The sequence below is a fragment of the Paramormyrops kingsleyae genome, chromosome 22 (assembly GCF_048594095.1).
Source record: "Paramormyrops kingsleyae isolate MSU_618 chromosome 22, PKINGS_0.4, whole genome shotgun sequence".
Taxonomy (NCBI): domain Eukaryota; kingdom Metazoa; phylum Chordata; class Actinopteri; order Osteoglossiformes; family Mormyridae; genus Paramormyrops; species Paramormyrops kingsleyae.
Window position 1 is genome coordinate 3,168,202 of NC_132818.1, and position 21,407 is coordinate 3,189,608.

General features: G+C 37.5%; 1 protein-coding gene across 1 annotated transcript in view; it reads right to left on the reverse strand.

Moving 5' to 3' along the window:
- LOC111838288 (syntaxin-1B) overlaps positions 1 to 21,407 on the reverse strand; it is a 79,932-nt gene that overhangs the window by 10,347 nt on the left and 48,178 nt on the right. The window contains exons 4-8 of the mRNA XM_072704843.1: positions 18,318 to 18,392; positions 17,539 to 17,612; positions 17,206 to 17,314; positions 3,452 to 3,525; positions 2,738 to 2,875 (exon numbers count right to left, since the gene is read on the reverse strand). Coding sequence (XP_072560944.1) covers positions 2,738 to 2,875; positions 3,452 to 3,525; positions 17,206 to 17,314; positions 17,539 to 17,612; positions 18,318 to 18,392 — 470 coding nt within the window. The remainder of the gene's footprint in view (positions 1 to 2,737; positions 2,876 to 3,451; positions 3,526 to 17,205; positions 17,315 to 17,538; positions 17,613 to 18,317; positions 18,393 to 21,407) is intronic.

Here is a 21,407-nt window from a genome sequence, read left to right on the forward strand (position 1 = left end):
AAAGTATCTATTATTATTATTTACAGTCAGTCAATTATTTAGTCATAATAGCTAATGTTTAGTAGTCGTCAAAATGTTCAAACATAGATATAAAGAACAATAGATTTCATTTGGTTTCAATAAAGCATTATGTAATGGGGAGGAACGTCCTCAAGACATTTTGTGCAGAGAGGAACTAAGTAACAGGAGTTTTAAAATGGACAAATTACATCAACAGCTTCAAACAAAGCACCCTTAGCTGAGACAAAGCAAAAAAGTTTTTCCAGTTAAAAGAGTGTTTTGACAGTGGACAAGTAAGTTCAGAGTTAAGTGAGTGTCAAGGGCACATTAATTCTATGTGTCTTAGTGTTAATATCAATAGTAGTTAGAAATACAGAATTCAGTGACATTTCAGTTTGTATTTGTGGTTTTTAGGGTTTTAATGAAAAGTTGAGTCCATTCCAATACTGTTGTAAAGCGAATGGAAGAGATGGCAATGGACATTAAAAGTTCTGTAAGATAAGACATCTTACAGCACACAAAAAAATTGTGTTTCAAGTAGATGTATCTGTTGATTGTCTATGTAAGACACATTAATGGCAATGATATCAAGGAAGAATTCCTGTTCTGTAACCAGTTGCAAACCATTACAAAGGCAGAGGACATTTTCAGAGTGGTGGAAACTGGAACGGGTGAATTGTATTGGTATTTGTACTGAACGGGCAAGAAATATGACTGGGAATAACACTGATTTTGTGGCTCCTGTTCAAAGAATAGCTCCAAATGTGACGCTCACCCACTGCAGTATGACCTGGGAGAGGTTTTTAATGTAGTGGTAAGGGCAGTAAATTTGATTGAAAAGAGATCTCTTCAAACAAGACTTTTCAGAGACCAGTGCAGGGAGATGGGGGCTAAACATGAACACCTACTCTTACACAGAATGAATTTGCCAACAATTCCCAAGATGAAATATGGCATGGAAAATTTGTCTACCTTGTGGACATATACAATAAGGTCAACCCACTACGAGCGAAAGAAAACAGCATTTTAGAGCTTGAAGATGCATTGCAGGGCTTCACAGCACACAATGGTCTGTGGCAGTCCCAACTGGATGGAGGAGTATTGGCGATGTTTCCTGCCATCTCTGCCTTTCAGAAGAAGACAGGTGTTTCTCTTTGTGATTCAGTAAAGCAGGCCATAGCTGAGCACCTGGCCAGGCTACTAGAGAATTTTCAGCACTACTTCCTTGACTCAAAGGGATCTAAAAACCTGCAATGGGTGAGGTATCCATTTCAAGTTGTCCTATCATCAGACCTGAGTCTAAGTCAGACTGAGTTGGAGTGACTGGTGAGATGTAAGATGTTTTTCAGGCAAACACATTTTTTGAAAAACAAATACAGGAACAGGTTAAATGCTGAGCATGACCTTTGGGAAGGACTTTCTAAAATGCTCCCAGAATAGACCTGCTTGTTCAAAGCTTTAACCAGTCACATAGCTCCCATTAAAACTCAAGAGTGCTCACAAAACTAGAAGATTTCTAATGCTGGGACAGAAAAATATAACAAATTGTAGCCTTTGGTACAGGTTGGGTAGGAGGTCAGGAAACACACAGCATGTTATTGTTCCATGCTGCCAATGTTTTGTCTTGAATCAATATTGAATCTGCGTTTTTATTGTTATATCAGATGTTCCATTGTGTCTATTTTGTTGTATGTGAGATGAGGGAGGGTGATTTTGAAGGGGTACATTAATTGTTATGAACAATAATACAAATTATAATATTTATAATATAGAAACCAACGTTTTAAAAGAAAATATTTAGTTGAAGAATAAATATTGTTTGCATACTTCAATTTTTGGTTATACTGTTAATGTAATGATATTTCATTATGTATTTTGGGTTTGGGTCCCAATCAGACAGCTATAAAGCAGGGAAATTCGTACCGAGGTCATGCCACAGTGCGAGATATCAATCTCAATTTTGGGTTTCCAGGTGAAAAGGTTTGGGAAACCCTGTTCTAGAACCATTATTTCACTCAATTTGGTCCAACCTTGAACATTGTGTCCTTCATGTTTACATATTTATGACCTCACCTATTCAGGACAATATTTACTAATGTGTATTTATTTTTACATTGTTTAAATGTAATTCTTTACATTCTTTTTATGTTCAGTTTTATACTCTATTTATATTCTGTTATCTATTTATATTCTGTTTATTCTTTTCTTTCTTTCTTGTCTTCTGATGCCGTTGTGCCTTGTGCAATGACAAAAAAGGCATTCGTTCATTCATTCATCCATCCATTCAACTATTCATTCATTCTCAATTCATTCATTCATGCCTTTGCTGCCACCTTGCGCTGCTTCACATTTGGTGTTATTTGTTTCAAAATAAAATCAGATCTTCATCCACATAATGTTTTTTCGTGGAGTGTTAATAAGTCCCATCAAATCACATTGACATGGTTGAGTGTCTTCTGTGGTCACCCCTCCGTTTGGTTCCACTAAATGGCCTTTTTTTGATTTTAGTGCATTTTGTCTCAAAATAAAATTAATTTCAGATCTGCTCCTATATAGTTCCAGTTAAGTTTGAAAATTATTCATCAAATAATTTTTGAGTTTTGAGGTGGCAGTGGACTTGTCCCAAACCATATGTATTCCCAATCACATGCCCAACTTTAATTTGTGATTGTATGTTTGCATGCAATTCACAGACAAGCACACATAACTATAAGAAAAATGTTTATAAATACATTACCTGGCTCTCCACCAGCATGGCCATGTCCACAAACATATCGTGTAACTCACGAATGCTGTTCTCAAGCTTTATGATCTCAGTGTGTCGAGTCTCAATCTCATTCAAGGCTTGCTTGGTCATCTGGGAATCCATCTTGATCTATGAACAATATCCATACAAAAAAGACAGATGGGTTAGAAATTACACAACTGTCTTTATATATAATTGTTTTCACAAAACTATTTTAAAGTGCTTTTGTCCTGAACTTGTTGAATGAATATTTTTGTGAAATGTGTACAAAAAATATGAATCAATAATGAACTTGAAATACACATTGACAGAAAAGCATTAACCATTTCAACCCTATACATTTTTAAGCATTTTTCTATGCCTCTGATTTTAGGCTTATTACATGGTATGTACAGGAGTTAGTCACATATGCTGTATGTTTTTGTTTTCACAACATTCTGGGCTACTCTGATGATGTGTAAATGCTAACATATTCTTGATTTCATCCTTTTTATAAGGAAAAACTACTTGTGCCTATTGAAATTTATCAATTTTTAGTCTCATCTAATATAAAGATTTGCAGGCAATAGAAATATATTCTTATAAATGTTGAGATTAATTGGTACGAAAATCAATGCATTGTGAATTTGTCGGGTTCTAAGGGTTAACAAACTTTACAATTTTACAGCCAACAGTTCACAATTAACTGAATTGTGCAGTACTTACATCATCAGTAAAAATGGCAAGCTTGCCACTTTCCAACATATCTTCAAGCTCCTCGTTGGTAGTTGTTCTTCCAGCTGTAAAGCACAACATGTAGATTCTTTGTGATGTGACAATAAATTTTGGCACAACAAAAATGTGGAGTGAGACCATTTTGTCTCGATAATTTATTAAAAGGGGAAGCCAACTTCAGGATCTTACCAGCCAAAATAACAAACAAAAACACTGCTACATGGAAAGTTTGCTTCTTTACCTTAACTAAACAAGGATGAAAATAAAAATACATCACGCTTCCCTAAGTAGCTAAACTAACTAAAACAGTGAAAAAATAAATCAAAACAAAGGTGTGTTAGGGCTGCGATATACTTCACGCAAGGTGACGTATATGCAACACGACGCATACACAATGCAAGCAGTGTATTGACTGTACTTGCACGTGTATTTCTATCTGGAGGATTAAAGGTCATGTCCACCAGGGGGCAGTGCAAACCATCTTGATTGGCTCCTTTGTTTCTGGTCTCACTTGTTTTGTATGAGGCTGTGACATGAAATGATGTACACTTGCTGCGTCCACAGTGTTCAAGTTGCTAATTTTTAATACTGCTGCAGCATTCCCTATATTCTAATCACTGCTCCACATCGTACTTCGCTCTGCCATATATCACTTTACTACCCCAATGTTGCATTGTATGTTGTTAGATATCTTGTAGTAGTTAGTATTTCGTAATTAGGCTGCACAACACTGGAAAATATCAATTTCTGCAATAAGTATTGCAGTACTTATAAAGAAAAAAATAGTTAAAAATGAATCAATTTCCACAAACACGTCTATTCATGAGTGATTTAAACAGCAAGGATGAAAATGATTAGGAATGGCTTGAAAAGTGTATGCAGAGCTCATGTAAAAATAGCAGTGGTAAACTAATGTTAAAAAAATACTAGATAATCCTGAAAAGGAGCGGTCATTAAAATTGCACAGTTTGCTAAGTTTTGTTTCCTATCACACTATAAATGTGCTAGTGAAACATAAACCACACACTCTCTGCGAATTTTCTAACCAAGATTTATAAATACCAGAACTGTATTGAAAAATAACGCTGCTTATGAAAGTAGTCAGAATTTCAAGTTAGAGTTTCATTGTACTTCGTACACGATACTGTTTTCTTAGGAACTTAAACTGCCATTAAATTTTGAAGATGCTAATACTGCTCGAAATATTTTCACTCTTGCCTCTGAAAACATATAGGTCTTCTGAGCATTCATTCTTAAAAAATCAGATAATCAGTTACTTTAACACTAACTACCGTATATAAAAACATAGTCCTGTGACAAAAGGTGACCATACTGCCACCCCTATTTTTGGTGATACTGCATCTCGTGTACGCATAGCGTTAACTCCTCGCATAGGTGCACCTACAACGCACGGAATGAATGCAGAAAATGTGAAGTGGCTATGATGCGTACGCATATTTTTACCCTCAAGTAAACATCAGCCCTTCCATTCCCTACTTTCCCAACTACTCACAATGTACACAATATTTACAAATACGTACAAGCTATATGCAAAAGGAATCCAAAGCTAAAATATTAAACAGGCTGGGCAAAGTGGTAACTTGAGTCAAGCACAATCAAAGTTCTTATTAGCTACAGGACACCTGAAGCTAAGGCTCCAAAAAGTACAACGGGCAGCTTCAGGTGAAGCCTTGCATTCAGGCTTGTACCACTTTCAGAGAATGATCAGAGACAAATGAGGTTTCCCTTCCCACAGAGAGATGCTATTGGTTTATTTAGACTCCTAAGAAGGAGGGTGGTCACCCTGCTCAGTGACCGGAACTGGGAAACCAGGGAAACAAGGCAAGACACAGCATAGAAATTCGAACAAACTCATTCGCTTATTATACCACATCTGGGGCAGCCGATGTGCATGCAGTGGGGTCACAGGATGCTGGTGAAAAATGGACTATTGAACTAAGAAAAAAAATCTAATTTATAACACCAAAAGTGGAAATTTGCATTGCGATGTGAAATGTCTGAACTGGACACCATGCCAGGCAAAAGGAAGTCATCTCCATGGAACTGTGCAAAATCTCAACCACCGCAGTATCTGAATTACACCTCACTGGACAATGACTATCCACCCACCAACAACTGATGAAACAAAGACAGTTTTACCCCGATGGTGAAAAATGAGATGCTGGCATTAGCTTTATAGTGAACAGACGGGCTACTGGAAGTGTAATTGGCTTCCAACCAATACTGGTTCATCTGACAGCCCTCACCATTTATCACACAGTGAAGACCCATATCCTGTGAAGTTATACCCCAACTGATACCAACCTGGATGCAACCAAGGATGACTATTACAAAAAGCTCACACACACACTGAATATGATCCTGCATACCAAGTTGACCATATTGGCGGGAGATTTCAATGCCCATATCAGTGCAGACAGGACTGGATGGGAAGAGACACTGGGTAGATTTGGTCATGGCAAGATCAACAACAATGGACTATGCCTGCTGTCCTTTGCTGAATCAAACAACCTGGTAGCAGATAGCTGCCTTTTTCAAAACCCTCACAAACACTAGCTTATATGGAACAACCCATTTGGTAAAGACTCAGCCATTCTGGACTACATCCTGGTGAGCTCCTGATTTTGATCATCACACAAAGTTGTGTGAATAATGAGGGGGCCTTGTGCAATGAGGGGGACCGTCGATCTGACCACTACCTCGTCCATGTCATGGTACAAGTGTTATCACAACAGATAAGGCGCAAGGTACTGCCACCAACCAAACTAAACTGGGCCCATCTGAGGAACCCTGTAGTCAAGCATGATTTTCAAATTGCCATATCCAACAAATTCGTAACAATAGAACAGTTGGATGATATCAATGCAGAAGAACAGCAGCTATCAGAGTCCAACCTAGAATGCACCACCCTTCTGTGTCAACCCATCCGCTATTGGACACAGCCGTGGATTTCGAGTGATTGGAACTGGTGGACAAATGGAACCAAGCCAAACATGTTGACTTTGAAAAATACCATCAACTGAACAAATGCATCAGATGGAAGATGAAGGCAGAATGACAAGCCTCCTGGAATAGTGTCGTAGCTGATCTAGAAGAAGCAGCATCCAGGCAAGAGTACCATATTCTTCATCAGACCCTCAGGAGACTGAGTGGTAAAACCACAGCAACCAATGACAACATCAAGAAGGTGGATGGCACTTCTGTTCCACTAGTGAACATCTGCAGAAAGGTTTATTCCAACAGCTATATAAGCACAATCCATGCCAGGGACCACTACCATAGCCACAACCTATCGACCTGCCGGAGAATACATTCCTTGATGGTGGTAATGAAGATTGCAATAAGAACAGTGAAGAATGGAAAGCCACACGGTATGGATCAAGTCACTGCTGAAATAATCAAAGCTGGAGGAGACGTCCTGCTACGATAGCTCCACGTTCTCCTGGCACACATCTGGCACTCATCAGCATGGAAAAATGCCATCATTGTGCCAATCCTGAAGAAAGGTGATAGCTGGGAAGGCAAGAACTACCGAGGCATCAGCCATTGGCAAATTTTTCATCAAGATTATACAATTAAGGCTGCAGAAACATCGTGAACAGACCAGCTGAGAAGAACAAGCGGGATGTAGGCCACACTGAAGCTGCATTGATCAAATATTTGTCATTCGTCAACTAGGAGCGGAAAGAATCAGATGTGGAAAGCTTGCCATTATTGTCTTTGTTGGCTTCAAATTTGCATTTGATTGTGTTCACTGGCCCACCCTGTGGAGGGCATTAAAAATGAGCACATACCATTAAACTTTTCTCCAGCTTCTCCAAGTATCATACAATAGTTCAACCATCAGTGTGCAGATCCAAAACTAATTATCCATGGAATTTTCTATCCAAACTGGAGTCCACCAAAGAGATATTGCCTCTCCCCTGCTTCTCAATATCATGATTGATGCCATTATGAGGAAAGCATTCAAGGACAGACAGGGAGTTCAGTATGATGTAAACAACTTCCTGACTGACTTGATGTTTGCAGATGACAGTGCCATATTCACCAACACGGAGGCAGAGGCAGGGGTGTCAGAAGCATGTTGAATGTGGGGGGGACACACTGGCATAAAACTAATATTTTATGTTAAATGTGGGGGGTGGGGGGGGGGGGGGTCCAAAGGAATAATTATGAAATGTGAGATTTAATGACGGCGACGCCCATGGGCAGAGGTTAATGACATCCTTTATCATATAGCCCACATTGCCCAATCTTATGGTCTAACAATCAATGTGGACAAGTCCAAAGTTATGACCATGGATGGATCACAGGCTAACATTTATCTTCGTGGAGTCCAAACTGAGCAAGTCCAAGAATTCAAAAACCAAATTTCTTAAATTCTTAAATTTGAATGCGATCAGGATGGAGATATTAATATTTTGATCCCCGTTTGCTGTCAGGCATGTAGTTTATGATATGAGGCCAGTAGGAGACATTAGACCACAGGCTAAGAATCTTTTCATTTAATTCGGATTTTTAATTTGACAAACAAATAAATGTGGTCGTGAAGCCTTCTTTTTCATTATCTCAGAATTTTAAGCAAAGCTAAGCATATGTTCTCTTTTACCGATTTTGAGACATTGATCCATGGTTTTATTTACTTGCGCCTTGACTATTGTAATGCACTTTATTTTGGGGTCAGCCTGACTGCGCTGTCTCTGTCTCTGGAGCAAAATGCTGCTGCGCTCCTAATTCAGTCCAATTTTAGCATCTTTACACTGGTTGCCAGTGAAATTTAGAATAGATTTAAAAGCTGTACTGTTCATTTTTAAAGCATTGAATGAGGGAGCACCAGCCAATATCAGTGACCTCATACATCCCGACTGTCCACGGAGAGCACTGAGGTCATCCAATCAGCTGTTGCTCACTGTACCAACCAGTCGTTTGAGGTGGAAAGGTGACCTACTGTAGCTTTCTACATGGCTGGGCTAAAGTTGTGTAACAACCCAGCTCTGCATGTCTAATCTATCCCCAACCACTGAATGTTTTAAGTCGAGACTAAAAACTCATTTATTTTTAATGTAATTAGCTTTTTCCCCTCGCAATTTATGCATATTATTTTTATTGTTGTAAAGCACTTTGGTCAACCACTGGTTGTTTTTAACATTGCTATATAATTAAAATGACTTGACTTGACTTCCAAAAATTCTGGGTGCAATGATTTGGCCATGTCGGCAGAATGAACACCAGTTGATTGCCACACAAGCTTCTCTGGCAAGAGCAACTTGTCCAATGTAGGTTTCAAGGAACCAGTGACTGACTAGCTATCAATGAGGCTAAAAATGTCGCCATTAATCGGCAAGAGTGGAAGAGTATCGTGAATGGCACATGGAATCCAGCTGCACCTACAGCAGCATATTCGTTGAGAGGACAACCTGTTCCCTAATCATCAGCTAAGGACTAAAGAAGAAAAAGTATCACCATTCTATTCTGCTTTTGGCACAAGTATATTACTTGCTTTTTGTTTTTTGAGTTTAATTAAGCCTATTTGCTTGTTCAAACCACTACATACCTCGCATCCTTCCTTGCATCTTGCCCCACAATAACAATATCACTGTTTCTAAATTCTTACATTGAATCTTATATTCTTACATGAACATTTTTATAGCCATGTTTATGAGTGCATTATTAGTTGTTATGAATGTGTTTATAAATTCCAAAAAACATGGATTTAAGTAAACTGTTACAGTTTTCGCTTATGAGGACATCCAGGAGACTTTGTTCTGTTAGCTGGGAAAGCTGTCAAACAATACCTATTATTTATTTTTTTTACATCCTAAAAAACTTCGACCTCACCTGATTGTTTTGTAAACTTCATCCCTTAATAGCAAAATACAGTTACAAAATAACAATACAACTGGCAAACATATTACAAATATGAATAAGGGTATAAGGATATATCTCTCTTCATAGTTTCCATTTGCAACATGTGCAGTTTGGTGTTTGTTATGCAGAAGTTAGTTCATTGAGGCTGTTTATTTAAATTAGTCTTGCCGTGCAGGTGCAGTTACATGTAGAATATAACTGAATGTAGAATGTGGCATTTATCAACGTTCACTTAGTATGGCTGTTTGTATGCACGAGTAATACATACCAATTTATCTGTGTGTACCAGAAAACTCGTACACACACTTCTAGGAACAGTTCTATGTACACTGCTTTCAGTAACTTATTTAAAAAGCATTACATTGAAAACAAATGTCAAAAAGCAAGACTAAAGTGTATCAGACAGAAATATGCTACATGGACAAAAGTATTTCGGTACCTGGCCATTACACATACAGGAACTTTTATGACATCCCCTAAATCCACAGGCATCAATATGGAGTTGGTCGTCTTTTTCAGCTCTAACAGCTGCCACTCATCTGGGAAGGCTTTCCACAAGATTTTGAACTGTGTTTCATTCAGTACATCATTTCCACCAGAGAGCTGGTGCTGGTGCTGGGTTCTCGTTTGGTGCACTTTGAGAACCTGCCTGTTTTTCCATTGTTTTAAAAAATGAACGGAATGGAAATGCCACATAGGCAGAAGTGAGAGTAAAGTAAAGGTTCATATGATTTCCATTTTTTTTTTCATTCATTTTGATCTGTTTCGGATTTTAGGTTTTTATACGATTCCAAACCAAAAAAAATAAACCACTATCAGAATGAACACCAGTATCACTCGTTGCACTCTGTCTCTATTGCCTGTATCCACTTTTGTCTCCTTAAATGCTGTATTTCTCCCCAGTCTGTACATGTGAGTTTATTGTCACGCACTGTTTTTCCTCTGACCTTTTAAGGATTGTACAATAAGTCTGCTAAAAATTAAACTTTGCTATTTGCCTCGATCATAATCTCTGCGCCACTTGAGTGCCACAATATTTTATTTATTTAACCTGCGACCTGTTTATAGTTTATTATAAACTATAAAATCTGGCCAGCAAATCAATCTTTCATTTTCCACAAAATATATATTTTTTTTAAATGATGCAACGTTATTCCGCTAATAAGCTGGCAAGTTGTTCCACTGATGCCACTTGCAATATTAGACAAATCTATATTGGTTATGGATTGAATTTTCTGGGTATGCATAAGATTTGGGTGCAATAGCCTGTTCTATTTTTGCTGATGTTACGGCTCCAAATCTTGAGATCAGCTTTTCTTTGGGGCTGCGCTACAGCATTTTTTTTCTGGCCCAGGGCCAGTTTTTTTTGCTGTGGAAACATGCAGAACCAGTTCCGGATTTGGAAAAATCCTGGCACTAGCTCTGGCACCACGTTGGAGGAAATGAGGCACAGAAGAGCATTTGTGAGGTCAGGCACTGATGTTGGACATGAAGGCCTGGCTCGCAATCTCCATTCTAGTTCTTCCTGCACTGGGGCACAGTCATGCTAGAACAGAAAAGGACCTTCCCTAAACTATTCCCACAAAAAAGGGAAGCATAAAATTGTCCAAAATGTCTTGGTATGCTGAAGCATTAAGAGTTTCCTTCACTGGGAAAAACAGGTCTCTGTTGTTCCTAAACGGTGTCACCATGGAATATCTATTAGGGAAGAAATTTCACATACTGACTTATTGCGAAAGTTGCATCCTATAACAGTACCACATTTGAATTCACCAAGCTCTCCAAAACATCCCATTCTATCACAAAACTTTGCAAACCTGACTGCATGGCTAGGTGCGTGACTTTATACACCTGTCTGAATGAAACACCTGAATTCAATGATTAAGAGGTATGTCCCGGTACTTTTGTCACAGAGGTACGTTGATTGAAAGGTGCAACGTTTCGGAGATGGCTGAACTTCTCCAGCAAAGATGCCCAACAGGTGAAGATGCAGGTTCCAGGATCTTGAACTGCCATGATTTCAAGCTATTTCTGTAGCTCTGCAAACTTATTCACCCACCCAGTCTTCAGCTCAATCAGCTGCATTTCCATGTTCTGTGCATCTAACCATTCTATCAGAGATAAACCCATTTCATATCCATCAAAGGTGTTGGCCTTCTTCAGGAAAGAAAATGTAGGGCCATACTTCTGAAAATCCACCAATTCTGTTGTGAACTCTGAACTTAGCTGGCTCCTGTATTTTCATATTTCAGCAGTGTTGATGTTGTGCCATGAGTACAGCTCCCTTATGTGTCTAAAGTAGTGGAAAGTGGAGGTAGCCACATCACTTGAAAAGATGCTAGATTGCTAACTAAAGCTCCTTATGTATCTAACGTACATGTCCAAAAACATTTTTCCCTGCACCTTGCAGTCAGACATTGAGCTTTCTGAGGTGTCCCATAATATCATTGAAAAACAAAAGTTTTTGCCATCTAACAACTGGGTGGAGAGCAATGTTCTTGTTTATTCAGTTCATGTTTTTGAGCAGGGACTGGAACTGCCAATGTATGTTAGAGCAGATTGCTTAACTGTGAAGTTAATAACCTTTACTAGTGTAGCCATGACCTTATTAAGATCTGAATTTGACATCTTTGCACAGTGGTTTTCTTGGTGTATTATGCAGTGGAGTTTCATAATGGGCTGACCAACATTTTTCTCAATTAATCTGACAGCTCTCTGCTGTTTTCCAGTCACGGCAGGGGTACCATCATTTGTCACTGCAAAAATCTTCCAGATGCCTTCATGTCCACCCACTATTACAAACCAAAATCAGTGTCTGTGAAGGCATGGATGAAGAATATCATTGAGACAGTGAAGGGCTGTTGTAACTGCACCAACTGGGATATTTTTATTCAATTCTTTCTCCTGTGAAGAAATGTGCATTCCCCCAAAAACATCAAAACCTAGTTTTCAAAAGAAGTGCAAAGCCTATGAAGTATGAAAAACACTGCTCTCATCAATGAAGATAATGATGAATAAAAATTGAATTGAAAGTGATTAGTTGTATGGTACACCATAGTACACAGTGCACAACAACAAAATGTGTCCTCTGCATTTAACCTATATATGGAATAGTAGGGGGCAGCTAATTCAGCACCCAGAGAGCAGTGCTTGGGGTGGTACCTTGCTCAGGGTACTTCAGTGGTACTTTGCTGGTCAGGGATCTTTTAATTACAAGTGCGCTTCCCTAACTATTAGACCACCACTGCACACAAAACATAAACTAAACACTGCCATAAAGGAGGCAAAATCAAACAATGTTGATAAATTGGATCAGGAATTAAAGTCAAAGATTACTTGAAAAAAACTTCCAGAGGATGTCAAAACTGTAGCTTCTCCTCATGAAGATGACCAAGACCTACCAACCAAGTTTAATGACTTCTACACTTCAACACCATAGGTATATTACTACCTTCTGGACCCTTACCTCCCCCATACCCCCTTTTCTTGTCACAGAGGAAAAGGTGTGAACTGCCAATGTAACCCTTGCTGTACTTAGCTGCTGTGCCTCTCAGCTGGCCTCTATGAATACAGCCATCTTCAGCCACTCTTCCCACCAGTGCATAGTGCCACATTGGCTTAAAATGCCCTGTATAATCCCCGTAAGAAAAATCCCAGCTCTCTTAATGACTACCAACCTGGTGCTCTGATGCCAGTGGCTATGAAAGCATTTGAATTTATTGCTAAGTGTCATTGCAAGTCTAGAATTCCTTATTACTGGATCCACTGTGCCTATTGCCCCAAAAGGTCTGTTGAAGACTAGGCATGGAACGATGAATCGCGAATTGGTTAAAAAATCAATGTAAATGTATGATGATCTAAACCGGCTGATGTGGAAAATAAGTCGCTACTAGGAGTACTTCACTACGGAAGCGTATTACTGCCACGACATAATAAAAAATATTCTCACTATCACATTATAATGTGAAAATATTACATTATAACGTGAAAACATCACATTAAAACGAGAAATCATATCACGTGATAACGTGAAACTGTATCACGTTATAACATGAAAATATTACGTTATAACGAGAAAACCTAGCCCAATGGGATTAAAAGTTAAATTGATAAGGGGCGGTGTTAAGCCGAAAACGGCAAGAAAAGCACAGACAATACGAACTGCATGCAAACATTGTAAAAGACTGATAACATACACAAATAGCACAACGAACATGCTTCAGCATGTCCACCGGCACCACAGTGAGCTCAATTCACCACTGTCAGAGTGAAAGGGTAAACCGCGCTAAAAAGTTGCACATGCAAGCCTTAGTTTAAGGTAATGCTTTATATTAAGTGCACCGTCATAATGCATTCATTATGCATTTTTAGAACATTCAGTGCACCTTCATAATGCATTGACAAAACATTCATAAGCAGCATGCAAGTACACTTTAACATCTTAACATCCCTTAATAGCTTTAATATACATTAATAACAAACATTACATGATTATGCAATTATAATGTTTGTTATTATTATATAATATTTGGTATTAATGTATATTACAGCTGTTAATGGGATGTAAAGGTATACATGCATGATGTTTATGAATGATTTCTGAATACTTAATGAATACATTATGAAGGTGTACTGAACGTTTTATGAATGCAATATAAAAGCATTATCGTTTATTTATTTGAAGATTAATTTTTTAATTATTTTGATTTGCAATTTTTTGTTAAAAAAAATCTGTTAAAAAATCGTGAGAAAAATCGTATTGTGGACTCGTATGGTGAATCGTATCGAATCCAGAGTTGAGTGTATCGTTACATCCCTATTGAAGACACTACACTCTACTACATTATGCAGCATCTGGAGACACCCAATACCTGTACACATGTGCTGCTCATGGACTTTAGTTCAGCTTTCAATACAGTCAACCCACTCATGTCACACTCTTCAAAAATCTAATGGAGATGGACAGTGACACCACTCTGTGCCACTGGTTTCTGCACTTCCTATTCTGCCAACATCAGTCCGTCAAGGTGAACAGTTTAATGCCCACTCCCCTGACCATCAGCACTGCGGTACTACAAGACTGTTTCCTATTCCTACTTCTCTTTTCCTTGTTCACAAAAGAGCTCATCACAGGACAGCACTATAAAAATTCTCAAATATGCAGATGATACCATCTGACAACAATGAAGCATAATATCACCAAGAGGTGGACAGGGAAGTTGCCTGGTGTACTGGCAATGACCAATATATATCAATTTATGCAAAACTTCTGAGAGCACTGTGGACGTCAGGCATGCACAGAAGAAGAAAGCCCCACTCCGTATCAACGATCACCAAATAACAGTAACATATTCTTCCAAATTTCTGGGCACCTCCGTCTGCAGCTCCTTAAAATGGAAGATCAGTTCAGAACACCTCATCAAGAAGGCAAACCAGAGACTATATTTCTTCAGGCAACTGAAGAAGTTAAGTGTCAGTTGTCGTCTCCTTGTACATATCTTCACCTTCATCATAGAGAGCATCCTGGCATGTTCTGTCATAGTCTGGTATGGTGGAATGGATTCCTTCACTCTGAAAAGACTCCAGAGAATGGTAAATAATGAATTAACTGTGATCAGCCAGAATTATTAGAAAGCTGAGTTCAATTTCTGGCCTGATTACTGCCAGACTGGGTCAATCAAGAAATTACTAGTCACTGTTAATAAAAACCCATACATCTACCCTAATAAGCATACAGTAGTTAGTAAGCATGTTACCAATTATCATAAAAAAATTTAAGACAGAAGATGATTCATTATAACCATGTCAACCTACTACAATGAAGCAGCCGAAAAGGTGAATTTGTAAATCTATTTGTGAATTTGTAATTCTACTTTCTCAGGAGTCTTGTCATTGCTTTCTCTGCATGAGCCTCTGGGCTGGGTTTAATCTGGTAGTAAGATTCAAAACATCAGTCTCGGGTGACAAAGAAAGTGACCCTAACTGCATCATTAACAGGCCTTCAGAGAGCTTTCTAGAAGCTTTTATATACTTTGTTGACCTTTTTATAAATAGCAGGATCAGCAAAGAGTAACAAAATGTAACACCATCAATATCCGAATAAGCTTCATGCATTGAATTGTTTTATACTTAGTCTTATATGGCATACTTGCAACCTGGAATCACACAGCTAATCATTGACTACCATACTCAGAAGTGTTTCTGCATATGCTGAAACTGAATGACTGTAGAATATTAAATAATTTTCAATTTTCAGAGGCTATGTCTTTCATTTTGCCCATTCTTCACTTATGTCTTGAACCAAAATGCAAGTCTCTGGTGCCTTCATGAAAGTTTTACAACAATGATTAAAGTCATACAGATAGCAACAGCTATATTCCAAACATAAATTTATATTTGTAAGTTTTTCATGACATGAGCAGGATGAAAATGTAACCTGTAAATTAATGCAGAGAATATTCTGAATCTCAAATTTTTTTGGGGTTTTGCCTGTGCAGACTGCATTTATAGTTAAAAAGGTGTAACCGACATGAAGACCAGAGAGCTGTCTCTGGGAGAAAAGCAAACAATTTTGAAACAAAGAGAAGGCGGAAAGTCAATCAGAGACATTGCATGAACATTAGCCATAGGCAGTACAACTGTTTGGAATGTCCTGAAGAAGAAAGAAACCACTGGTGTTGTAAGCAACAGACGTCAAACTGGTAGACCAAGGGAAACATCAGCAGTTGATGACAGAAACATTGTGAGAACTGTGAAGAAAAATCCCTAAAACAACAGTCAGTGACATCACCAACAACCTCCAGAGGGCAGGAGTGAAGGTATCACAATCCACCATTCACAGAAGACTTCAGGAACAAAAGTACAGAGGCTACACCAGAAGATGCAAACTACTCATTACCAATAAGAATACAAAGGCCAGACTGGAATTTGCCAAAAAGTACAGAGACAACGCTCAAAAGTTCTGGGACAAAGTTTTATGGACTGATGAGACAAAGATTAACCTTTACCAAAGTGATGGAAAAGCTAAAGTATGGAGAAAGAAAGGATCCGCTCATGATCCCAAACACACAAGCTCTTCTGTGAAGCACGGTGGAGGTAATGTTATGGCTTGGGCCTGCATGGCTTCTTCTGGGACGGGCTCATTGATCTTTATTGATGATGTAACACATGATGGTAGCAGCAAAATGAACTCAGAAGTCTACAGAAACATTTTATCTGTCAATTTAAAGAGAGATGCAACCAAACTGATCGGAGGATCTTTTATCATGCAGCAAGACAATGACCCAAAACACACTGCCAAAGCAACCAGGGAGTTCATCAGTGGAAAGAAGTGGAAGGTTTTAGACTGGCCAAGTCGATCTCCAGACTTAAACCCTATTGAGCACCCATTTTACCTGCTAAAGAGGAGACTGAAGGGAGAAACTCCCCAAAACAAACAACAACTGAAAGAGGCTGCGGTGAAAGTCTGGAAAAGCATCACAACAGAAGAATGCAAAATGTTTGGTCATGTCAATGGGTTGCAGGCTTGATGCTCACCTAAAAACTTTGTGTTCCGTTACAAACAATGTTATCTTCTTAGTTGTTTAACAGATCTAGATGTAAATATCTGGAAATAAAAGCTGAAATACTGATCTCTTGTCTCATATTCATCTTTTGATGTCATACCCAAATGTTTTAAGAGTACAGCAAAAATACAGGAATTGACTTTGCTGTTCCAATACTTTTGGAGGGGACTGTATATCTATCCCTGAGTGCAAGGTAACAATAGAATAATGACATAAACAATGTTCTTTAAGCAGTGCCACAAAAACCTTTGGTTTACTTTTATAGATTAATAAAAGTGCAAAGCCACTCACTGATCTCCAGTTGTCTCTGGATACGGTCCTTGCAACGGTCTCTATACTTGGATTGTGTGGTGTTGTACTCGGTCATAACCTCCACAAATTTGCGTGACAGTGTGGAATGCTAAGGGTTGACAGGGAAGAGAGGAAAGGCAGGATATATAAAAACAACACAAAAGAAATAAAGCTTGCTTTTCCATAGACTTGACACACAGTGGCAGTGTACTTAGCCCACAATGCATTTTAAATCGATTAAAAATCTTAAAACATGGAGACAAGTTTTAATTCCAATAAAACATTTTTATTAAGGTAAAATAATAAAATTAAAAATTCAAATGAGTCACTGACCTGTGTCTTACGGATTCTCAAGTCCGCAGATGATCTGTTCAGTCCCTCCTCCTGTTCAATACTTTGCTCAATTGCTATGAAAGAGGGAAATACTGGTCAAACTTTTGACAAGAGTCTAGAACACTAATTTCTACCAGCTTCTTCAAATATTTAAAATGTATAAATACACAAATGTAAATATTTATGAACAAAGAAAAGTTCAGAATAGCTCCAAATCATTTACAAAGACATCATTAAATGTGTAGATTCTTGAATATCTGCGCTGAAATAAAAGTAGGAAATATTAATTTCTCAAGATTTCTTAAAATCACTACTGTCCATTTAAACAGCAAGTGCAATTTATTAAGATTTGAGCAGCAAGAAACCCAGCATACAGCTTTCTTGTCCATTTCAAGATTTCATATGTTGTGTATATATAAGTGTTTTACGCACATAGACCATATGACTTCAAGATATGTGGAATTCCATTTCTATCTAAAAGCTTTAAACTCTTTTAATTGCATTTTCAATTGGGTATTGTGTATTTATTGCTTTCATATGCATCTTATCATCAGCCCTTAACCCACAGCTGCCCTGGCCTGTCTGAACTTACTTTCTCAAAGATGGATGATGCTTTGGAAAAAAGACTGCTAAAATAAACATGAATAACTGATTTACTCATATTTCATCAGATCAGTTACTTATAGTGATCTTCAGAGGATTTGGTGTAATTGCCAAAAGGGCTTTTCAGATGAGAAGCATGGCTGGTTGCTAAGTACGCATAACAAATGAAACCATACCTTTTAACTTTGAGCGCACTTTATTGGCTGTTTTTTTAATATCAGCTGTAAGGTCTTCCAACTCCTGTTTAGTTTCTGGGTAAAGGAGAAAAAATACATTGAAATAAGGAGTCATGCAGTATAAATAAATATGGAATTTAAGAAAATGACAAAAGTACAGCACTGATTCACACAGTTCATAATAGCTCATACAATGTTCACAGAAGCTGCACTGCATATTATGTTTAGAAGACTATGCTAATCCATCCATTGATCCATTAATCCATAACCACAGCACATGGCTGTAACCTGCTACTGTAATGCTGAACAAATGAGTTGGGATTAAAAACACATAATTAAATTAATATTATTTCAAAGAATCTATCTCAGAGTCTATTTACATAAGTCCACTTTCAAATTGGTAAGTCTTGTTATCCAAAGAACACAAAGGCAATACATTACATTTCTCCAGGTTTAACTGAATTGGATAATTGCGTCAATCATTTAAGTAGCATTATTAACTACATGAACAAATTAATATTTATAAATATGTTCACACAAATATATACCGGATTGAGACTGAATTACAGGTAGCTCCACTGTATTCAAAGTTTGTTTGCTGGACAACTGTATACAAACAGGGTATACAAGCTTACCTTGGAATATTTATTAACTAGCTATTAAGTGACTAGGTCAATGATACCTTATTAGTTTACATGCCAATCTTTCAACTGTTGACTCTCACCAAGTTAATGACAGTGTCACTATGTCACAAATAAGACATTATTTTATACTGAAGCGCATTTGTAAAATCAGATTAATAGTCAAGACACGTTATTCGACATTTAGTAATAGCTGTTTTAAATTTTTTTAGTAAAATACTGATGAAACTAAATAACATTTAAGTGACCTATATATTCTCAAAATGTTGAGGAATTGTATATACACCACTAAAACACACTTTACTAGTTAACCAACCCGTTAACCAGTAAACAGTTAGCTCACATCAACTTGCTCGGATCATTATTCCCCTGGAGTCACTCCTTCATGATGCATGGTTATAAAAAAGGAAAAAAGGACAATCCAAAAAATTAACAAGATGAAATAAATATAACTAATAAATAAAATAAAAATATATATCTATGCTAAATGAATCATAAAACGTTTATTGATGAGGAAATTGTCTGTGATTAGATTGTCAGTAAATAACCACACAAAAAGGCAAAAATAGACAACATAAAGTACCATACACAATAACATCTGTATAAAAATGAACAACCATAACATATAGTACAACACCAAATAAATACAAAATGAAGAAAACCAATATAGGTGGGCGAATGACAAATGTCCATTATTATTTTTTAGTCCTATAATAAATACATAGGGGAGGGGCATCACGTTCCCAATATCCATATAAAAAATGATTTATTTATAATTTAACATTGTACCTCAGGACACTTGCATAATTGGTAACCATCCTATGCTTAATGGGGTAGATCTATGGGTTTTTATTAACAGTGACTAGAAATTGGTTTAGAATAATAAATACATCATAGACTAAATGGTAGCATATAAGCTTGTTTGAACAATACAGTTGATTTTATTATTTTATCAGAAATGCATTCTAAACTTTTAGTCCATGCCACTAATAATACTAAGATTTACACCATATCTATTGGTAAGGCATATTTACATGTTTACAGAATTGTTCTATGGGAAAAAAGGTGAAGTAAATGTGTTCGTTCTTAAACACAATATGGAGCATTCTCACAAATCCATCACTGTAACATATCCATTTTCTGTAATTTTTAAATTAGTTTGACGACAGATTGACAAATTATTGTCTAAAATGTTGATTTTGCCTCAGCTGTAGTTCATCTGTTGCAGAATAAAACAACTGAAGACATAAACATACATTGTACTATATTACTTGAATGTATATTGTGGGTTACTTGCAGTAAAGTTGAAAGATTTAAAAACATTTTATCTGTTTTTTGTTATTTGATCTTAAAATGGCAACAGTAATGCCTATTTGCAGAAAATGGATGAGGGATCATTAAGTCAGAGCTATAAATAACATAATTTTTTATGCCTAAACAGTTCAGGTAATGTCAGGTAATTGTGCTCTGCACAAAATTCACTGTATTTCACTGTAACTTTCCGTTTTTTGTCGAAGGACTCTAACATTCGTGAGAATGACCAAATCCAAAACTGTGGATAACCATGAACCATCCACAGACCACATATAATGTGATATTCATCTACATAGATCGGGGTTGCCAACTCTCACACATCACTCAAGCTCATGTAAGAATTCTTAAGGCAAATATATATTATTCTATTATAAACCTAAAATTAGCTACATCAAAACTGATGGGACAGTCTGCAAACCAAACAGAATATTTACAAGGTATTAAAACTGCGACATAGATGTAACTGTGTGTGCAGACTGTGTCTCAAAGTGAAAATCTCACTCCAGCCAGTTGACCAAAGTAGGCAATCGTGATACAAGTTTAATTGACATTACAAACATAAAATGCAGTAATAATACAGTACATTGTGCATTATTATACAGAACTGGACAGTATTTTACTCTCTCGAAAGAGGTTTTAGCCTAAAATTCTGAAAAGATGATTTAACAATGGAAAAATATGTATCACGGGATGGTGGAGCAATGAAAATCATGCTTTGTATGCCCTCAAAGGACAAAGGAACAAGGAAAAACAGGGGCTATTGTTATACATTTTACAATGAAAAATATTGCATCATGATAAATAAATAAATATAATCATGTATGTTTACATAACTTGCAATGAGAAAAAAAATTTTGTTTAAAAATATTGTGGCGTCACATTACGGGGGCAGAGAGACATGGAGACTTGCTTGCCAGGGAAATCACGCTCTTTATTAACAGCCCTTAAAAGGAATACAACAGCGACTACCACCCCCAGTCCCCACCACAGTTCCAACACGAGTCCCAGGGGTCCGCTGGCAGCCAACGATACGTCACCTCCGATGACGAGGCAGGTTGCTGTTGCTGGCATGACTAGCTGTTGGCTGGTGCTGGCATGTCAGATCCCCCCCCAGCGCTGACCCTTCTTCTGCACC